A 9,043-nucleotide genomic window follows, 5' to 3' on the forward strand; every position below is an offset into this window, starting at 1 on the left:
TTTGAATTGTTGAAAAGTTGTCCGAGGTGTGGGTTATCACGTTATAAGTTGAAACAAAAAGATGATGATTCTATTGATGACATGGAAAAGCATGGACCCCCAATGAAGGTTATGTGGTATCTTCCCATCATTCCAAGGATGAAGCGTTTGTTTGCAAACCCAGACGATGCTAAGAATCTTAGATGGCATGCAGATGAGAGGAAATGCGATGGCATGTACCGACATCCAGCTGATTCTATTCAATGGAAGAAATTTGATGATGACTTTCCAGAATTTGGTAAAGAATCAAGAAATATCCGACTTGGTTTAGCTACAGACGGAATGAATCCGTTTGGTAATATGAGTACAAATCACAGTTCATGGCCTGTATTACTAGTTATTTACAACTTACCTCCTGGATTGTGCATGAAGCGAAAATACATGATGTTGTCTATGATGATATCCGGTCCGAAACAACCAGGGAATGATATTGATGTTTATCTAAGTCCCCTAATTGAAGATTTGAAGTTAATGTGGGACCAGGGTGTCGAAGTATTTGACGGATTTGCTAATGAAACTTTCAAGCTTCATGCCATGTTATTTTGCACCATCAATGACTTTCCGGCATATGGTAACTTATCAGGTTATAGTGTTAAGGGTCACAAAGCGTGTCCAATATGCGAAGAAGACACTGCTTCTCAACAATTGAAACATGGAAGGAAAACAGTATATCTTCGGCATCGGAGGTTTCTTAGAAGTCATCATCCTTACCGGAGGTTGAAAAAAGCCTTTAATGGACACCAAGAGGGTAGTGGTCCACCAACTCCATTAACCGGTGTTGAGGTTTACGAAAAGGTAAATAACATAGACCACACCTTCGGCAAGTCCAAAAAAAAGTCATCTGTGACAAATATTTGGAAGAAGAAATCAATCTTCTTTGACCTTCCGTACTGGTCGAGGTTAGAAGTCAGACATTGTATAGATGTAATGCATGTTGAGAAGAATGTGTGTGATAGCTTAATTGGTACACTTCTTAACATTAACGGGAAGACGAAGGATGGTCTAAATGCTCGTTTAGATTTGATTGAGATGAACATACGCGGCGAGTTGGCACCCATACAAATGGGTAAGCGTACATATTTGCCCCCAGCCTGTTACACAATGTCAAAAGATGAAAAAATTAGTTTTTGTCAATGTCTAAAGGGTGTGAAAGTGCCACAAGGACATTTCTCAAATGTGAAGAGTCTAGTGTCAATGCAAGATTTGAAGTTAATTGGGTTGAAGTCTCATGATTGTCACATCTTGATACAACAATTGTTGCCGGTAGCTATCCGTGGAATCTTACCAAAAAATGTTAGACACACCATAACCCGTTTGTGCTCATTCTTCTCTTCCATCTGTTGTAAAGTCATTGATCCCTCAAAACTAGATGAACTTCAAAATGAAATTGTTGTTATCTTGTGTGAATTGGAAATGTTTTTTCCTCCGTCTTTTTTTGACATCATGGTTCATCTAGTGGTGCATCTGGTAAGAGAGGTTAGATTGTGTGGACCAGTGTACTTAAGATGGATGTATCCTGTTGAGCGGTATATGAAAATTTTGAAAGGTTATGTGAAAAATCATTATCGTCCAGAGGCTTCAATGATTGAAAGGTACATAGCTGAAGAAAGTATTGAATTTTGTTCAGAGTACATGACAAAAGCAAATCCAATAGGTGTTCCAGCTAATTCATGGCACCACAGGCGTTCTACAAGTAAATGTTTACGTGGTGTGAATATTGTAAGCAAATCTCGATCAGAAGTCTTGCAAGCACATTTGTACATATTGAATAACACAGATGAAGTTGTACCTTACATAGAAGCTCATAAAGCCATTGTGAAGGCAAATAACCCAAGACAAGCAGAGAAATGGGTCTTGATGGAACATAATAGAACTTTCATGCCTTGGTTTAAAGATGAGGTGTTCAAGGATTCAACGGCATCAGAGACCTTGACTTGGTTGGCTGCTGGATTGAAGTTTGATGTCATTTCATGTACAGCGTACGAAGTGAATAATTGTATATTTTACACGAAGTCCCTGGATGAAAAGAGTACAGTTCAAAATTCTGGTGTTACTCTTGAAGCCGAGTCAATGCAGTTTTCGACTTCGAAAGATACAAATCCAGTACTTGGATCAATGGCATACTATGGGTTTATAGAAGAGATATGGGAGATTGACTACACTAAGTTTTCCGTTCCAGTTTTCAAGTGTAAATGGGTTGATAATAAAAGTGGGGTTAAAATTGATGAATCAGGATTCACACTAGTGGACTTTCGAAAGATAGGGTATCGAGATGAGCCATTTATAATGGTTCAACAAGCATCTCAGGTTTTCTATGTGAAAGATCCTACGTCAGAACATTGGTATGTCGTTTTACACGGGAAAAAACAAGGGGAAGCCATAGATGATATTGAATATGGCGAAACTCGTTCATTCACACCAATGATAACTAATAAAGATGACGATGTACTTGATGATGTACATGCAACCCGTAAAGACCACAGTGAAGGAATTTACATATAAACATTCAACCCACATGCAACATGTAAATAAACATTTATAATTTTATGTATTATTTTTATATGATTTTAATTCGATGCACATTAACTAATGTTTGTTACCTAATTTTTTTAACAGAGACATGGATGACGACCAGACTCCAGTCAGACCTCGATCTGGGCGAGGTAGTAGAGGACCTACTAGATTGAAGCGTCTTGCATTGAGACGTGCTGCTGGTGAGAAGACACATGTTGACATTGACGTCAACACTGGAGTGGCTTTTGGTCCTAAGGCAGATGAGTTTATGAGCTATCTTGGAGTTGTTTCTCGTGAGAGGCTCTCCATTTTGATTAATTCATGGGATGAGGTTTCAGAGGTTGATCGGAACATGCTGTGGGAGGATGTTCTGGTAAGCTTTACATTATTATTGTTATCATATAATGCTTTTTAATATTGATTAATTAATTTTAATTTCATGATGTTATTTTGCAGGCAAACTTTGACATTCCTGATGTGGAACCGCTTCGATCAAAGATATTATCCAATATCGCACTTAAATTTCGTACCTTTAAGTCAAGACTGACATCGAGATACATTTTTGGCGACCTTAAAGACGAAAATCCATGTTTAAAGTACCAACATATTGATGAAGAGACATGGCGTCTTTTTAGAGAAAGCCGTGAAAATGAGGCTTGGATGGTAAGTGAAGTAACTTTTTTGTTTATATAACATTAATAAGTTTATCTTATTTACTTCAGTTTGTTTATTTCAATTATGACAGGATCGTTGGAAGAAAGCTCAAGAGATAGCTTTGAAGAATCTTACCCCACACGTTATGTCTCGTTCGGGGTATAGAAAACTTGAGCAAACACTGATGGTGGAAAAGGAGAAATCTCAACAGGGGACGTATTCTGAGAATGTGGAAACAGGGGTCACTTCTCCTCCACCACCTTTTCGCCATGAAAAATGGAAGAGGGCCCGAATTAAAAAGTCCGGTGCACCAAGTTCCGAGCAATCCGGGGTTATAATCGAAAAAATTGTAAGTTATTTTTGTTATTTTCAATTTTTTTAAAGCATTAATTATATTAATGATTGAAAATATGATTTTTGTGTACTCTTGCAGGATTCCTTGGAATCCGATGGTACATTTGTTGCTGAAGGTCGTCACGATATCCTGGTTGAAGCAATTGGACGACCTGAACACTCTGGTCGTGTTCGTGCCGCTGGACAAGGGGTCGGAATTAAACTTTATTTTGGAGTTTCAGAACGACAGCCATCCTCCTCCTCCAAGAAGGAAACTCAAATGAAGACTAAGTTACGTGAAGAAATAATGGAGGAGATGAGAAAGGAGACTGATTTGATGTGGCTGGAGATGAAAAAGGAGAATGATCGAATGCGACAAGAGTTTCTATCGCAACAAGTTTGTGCTGAGCCGATTGAACCCCTTGTTAGTCCCACTCCCAAGAGCACAAAGGGGAGTTGTGCGGCTCCTCCAACATCAGGGGATGATATCAATGGGCAGACGGAGGATTGTGAGCTACTGGTAGTGGGCGGCAAACTTCCTCGGGTGGTGGCACTTGGAAAAGTCTATAAAAACGCCACCACCTTACATAACGTTCCTCTCTCCCCTGATGTGGCGAAGGTAACTGTTGAAAAAGTACGATTTCCTGATGCTCGTGTTCCACTACCTTCAGATGAGGTAACCACTGTGGCCGATGCATTTCAGACATTCGTTGCCTGGCCCAGAGAGCTCATTCGATCTATGCCCGAACCTCATGTAATAATTTTGTTTCATTATATTATTTTTTATTTATATTTATATATTACATATAATTTAATACAAATGTTGTTTATCTTGTAGGAACCTTTTCAGCCACCAACTCCGAAAAAGAAGCGTGAGGTTCCAGTTGACGATCCTATGGCTTCCCTACGTCTCATTGCTAGTCAGATTGGCAATGATCCTTTTCCAGTTCCGTGGGATAATACATTTTTTCAAATCAACACTGAACTGCCACTGATGATTTACAACACAGATTTATCAGAATTTATATATGGGAACCAGGAGCTCAATATAAGTATAATTCAATTTTTTATGATGTAAGTATCTTTACCTATTATTCAATTTACTTTATGTTAAATTATTATTGATTATGCTTTAACTAAAAACTTGTAGGTTTTTGCATAGAGTCTGTATCACTGAGGGGAAGGAAAATATGTATGGATTCGTAGATCCTGCATATACTAATCCCGTTGGACCAAACTCAACTGAGACTCAAGCATACATCACTAACATCCTGGAAAAAGAGGGAAAACAAATTTATTTATGCCCTTACATTAATGAGTAAGTTTAATTATATGTCATCAATTATTATTATTTCATGTTTTAAATATTTACTAACTCTTTTCAATGATCATATAGGCATCATTGGCAGTTACTTGTCTTATCAATGGTTGATAAGACTGCTGTGTGGTTCTGTTCCCTACACAAGAAGATGCCCACAAAATTTAAGGATATCATTGATACGTAAGTATAGTATAAACTTAACTTTGTATATGTTACTAATTAACCATCTACTAACGAGGTTTTTTGTATTAACCAGTTCATGGCGTGGATATAACATCCTAAAAGGTCGATCCAGTTCAAATAATTTGAACTACATAAGAGTAAAGGTTTGTAATTTTTTTCTTTCTCTATTATCATTGTTTATCAATATACTAACATATTACTTTTTATTGAATTATATAGTGTAATAAACAACCAGGAAGCTATGAGTGTGGCTATTACATTATGCAATGGATGATTACCATTATAAGACTAGGTGTTAAAACTGGTTGGAAGGAGGTATATGTTAAATCATTTTTATAATTCTTGAACATATATATATCTAGAAACTAATTTATGTCAACTTTGCAATGCAGTTATTCACAGAAGAAACACCAATGAGTGAGGAAGGCATTTCATATGTTAGAGATTCTTGGTCCACATACTTCATTAATTTTTATAACTCTAGCATAAGTAAACAACATTAGTGGTTTTATTATATGTAATTTGATCACTTGTAAATGTACATTTTGATGATTTCAATTGGTTACTACATTTTTGTATTTGTCTGGCTGGGTTTAATCATTATGCAGGTTATTTAAATATATGGTTTCTGCACAAAACAGGATGTACCAAAAAAAAAAACACTATTTACAAATGCGGTCATTTACCAAGACCGCATTTGTAAATAGTGATTTATGAATGCGGTTTTTACCAAGACCGCATTCATAAATCCTAAACCCCAAACCCACTCCCTAATTCAGAATAATATACAAATGCGGTTACCTAAAATGACCGCATTTGTAAATGTGATTTATGAATGCGGTCATAGGACCGTATTTGTAAATTCCAGATTTACAAATGCGTGTTGATCAAATGCGGTTCTATGACCGCATTTGTAAATTTAAAATAGCCGCATTTGTTTAACTTATCTGCACTAGTGGTAGCTTTAGATTTTTACATGTAACTTACACGTTTTAGTTAGTTATATGTTTGTTAATATGTATTTATTACGTTAGTTATATGTTTGTTAATATGTATTTATTACGTTAGTTATATGTTAGTTAATATGTATTTATATTATAAAAGTTTGTTAATTACTAACTTATCATTTTCTCCGGTGATATAATTACAATCATGATGTTTTTACACTAAATAAATAATGTAGCAAATGAGAAAGTAACTTAAAAATGAGTTGATGCATAAAAAATATATATTTTGTATTACATATTTTCATTAAAAATTTATATTTTTTTTATAAAAGACTTAATTGTTAGAGCTTGAAATGTAGTGGGATGTTACAAAGGTAAAAAAATAAATAAAATATTCATGAAGATAAAGTTGAAATTAAAAAGTGAAATGAACACAATGCCATAGACTAAAACATCATAAAGAAAAATACGAAAATTCATCAAAAGATTAAAATGAGAAATATACATTATTTTGAAGAAGATAAAAATAATAAAAAAGAGTTTGGTGAAAAATCTTGTTTTAACACAAAATTGACTGAAGAATTTATTTTCTCTAATACGAATCAATCCATTTGTAAAGGTATTAAGTAACATTTCCATTAAATATATTGTAGATTTTTTTATTAGGCGATCTAAGATACTGTGTTTTTTTTTTATATACATAATAAGTCACCATATACATTTTTCTAGAGAAGATTTTCGTGATTATGAAATTTATAGTTATTTTAATATGAAAAAAATAACAACTGTGATGTGAATTTTATGTTACTAAATTTTGCAGGAACAAAGTTTTCACCTTTCGTTGTCATGTCTACCACCATACACTAATCAATGGAGGAAAGTTAGGAAACAGAGATAATATTATTTTAAGATTGATATTTGTATATGATTATGACCAATATGATGTGTCACCCTTCACAACTTGCTAAATTATAATATTTGAACGTAATATTCATTAACTCGTTTCTATATATACTTTTTTTTTTCAATTTTTTCAGGAATTGACCTAATGATTAAAAGCGTATATAGATTGGACCTAAATCACTAGCTTAATGTAGGAAGACATACTCTAAATAAATAAATCTTGTATGTGTTGGCACAAAATATGATAGAAAAAAAAAACCACATTTTGCATGCTGAGTATTGTTTTTTTCTTTTCATTAAATTAATTAATTTCTCAAAATTAATTTTGATAATGTATTGGTAGTTTAAATATGTGTTTGGTCCCTACAAATATAGCTATTCTTGTTTTTAGTTCTACAAAAGTATTTGTTAATTAATTTTAAATTCTTAAATAAAACTTGGTTAAATTATACTAAGAGATACGATTTAAAGTAAATGAAAAATAAATAAATAAAAAGTTTTTTTTAAATATTTATAACTATTTTATTTTTTACTTCAATCTAAATTTCACCTCTCTAAAAAAATAAATCTTTAAATTTTCTCAGATTTTAGGTTTACAAGTAATTTGTTTTAGAAACAAATTATGCCATTTAGTAGAAACACTAGATAAATCAAGATAGTACAAAGAGAGTCTTGATATGGAGAAGTTGTATTTTTCTACAATGAATCATGTTTCTTTTATTACTTTTTTCAGACACCCTCATGCTCTTAATTTACTAGAAAAATATGTTGATACTAAGTGAAATATTGTATAAATGAAATTGGTCAATGCTATGAATCAAAAATATCATGCTAGTTTAGACTTATAGAGAGTGTAGAATAATCAATTTTTATGAGTTTATGTAAATTAGGGTGAATAATTGTTTCTTTTGTTAATTAAAACATGTTAGAAGTGTTAAATTAGTTAACTTATGTGGTATAATTTTGTTTCTTTTGGTTTTGTATGTTTTGTTTGAAGTGTTGAGTTATTACTTGAGTGACTCTAGAGTAAAGTGGAGTAAAGTGTGAAGAAAGTAAGATAGATTAAGATATCTAAAGTAGATTTGTAAGAAACATTTATTAAAGTTTGTGAGTAATATTTGTGAGAAAAATTTTAAATTTTAAGTTAACTAAAATTTTATAAATTATTTTTAATACTGTTAAATAATTAATTTTGAAAATAAATATGAATTAATTATCATTGTCAGAACATAAAATTTTTCATTATAAATTAAACTATAACAATAAAAATTATAAAAATCGTTTAAAAAATAATTTTATATAATAAATTAATTTTTTAATTATTAAAAATATAATATTATAATTAATTAAACAAGATACTTATTTATATATAAAATTTATGTTAAAATATTATTAATAAAATATTTTATTTAAAAAAATATAAATTATCTAATTACAAAAAATATTAAAAATAAATTTTAATAAAAATAAATAATATTTAAAATTATTTTTATATTAAATAATATTACTATTTTTATATTTATTTTTTCATTATTAGTACTATTATTATATAAATTATCTTTTATTATAAATAACTAATTTATTATTATTATTATTTTACAATTATAATTAATTATTATAATTAATTATTTTTATTAAATAATTTTATAACATAAATATATTTAAGATTTAAGATTTTATTTTTTAAATATTTTATTATTATTATTATTATTATTATATATAATTATATGGAAAATAAGATAGAAATCTCTTTAGAGATAAGATTTTTGCCATGTTCTCTCTCCTGCGAAGAGTTTTGGTGCGACTAGGGTTTGTGTGGGTGGTCGTTCATTCTTCAGCTTGGTGGTGGACAATGGTGGCACAGGGGTCGTGGGTATTGGTCAGTGGCAGCGCGACTATTAGTCGAGACGCTGGTGGTCGCACTACGACTCTCTACGTCTGCATCCAAGGTGTATTCTTTCCATAAATTTCTTTTTGGAAATTTTATTGCACACAACCAAAGTTGCCACCTTTTTCATGTAGCCAGTTCTAATTTGTGGTAAAGTCAAGATTTTTATCAAAATTTATGGTAAAGTCACAAATTTTATCGAAATTTGTGGTAAAGTCACGATTTTTATCAACATTTGTGATAAAGTTAATATTTTTAGGT

The 9,043-nt window shown here is 31.8% G+C and overlaps 1 protein-coding gene across 1 annotated transcript; it reads left to right on the forward strand.

Moving 5' to 3' along the window:
- Positions 1-3,646: 3,646 nt before the first annotated feature.
- LOC150024735 (uncharacterized) lies at positions 3,647-4,618 on the forward strand. Its single transcript, XM_090296132.1, has 2 exons — positions 3,647-4,294; positions 4,379-4,618. Exons 1-2 carry the CDS (start codon positions 3,821-3,823, stop codon positions 4,616-4,618), a joined length of 714 nt encoding a protein of 237 aa, XP_090152258.1. The 5' UTR covers positions 3,647-3,820.
- The last annotated feature ends 4,425 nt before the right edge of the window (positions 4,619-9,043 follow it).

The sequence above is a fragment of the Phaseolus vulgaris genome, chromosome 10 (genome assembly GCF_051622355.1).
Source record: "Phaseolus vulgaris cultivar YP4 chromosome 10, ASM5162235v1, whole genome shotgun sequence".
Taxonomy (NCBI): Eukaryota; Viridiplantae; Streptophyta; class Magnoliopsida; order Fabales; family Fabaceae; genus Phaseolus; species Phaseolus vulgaris.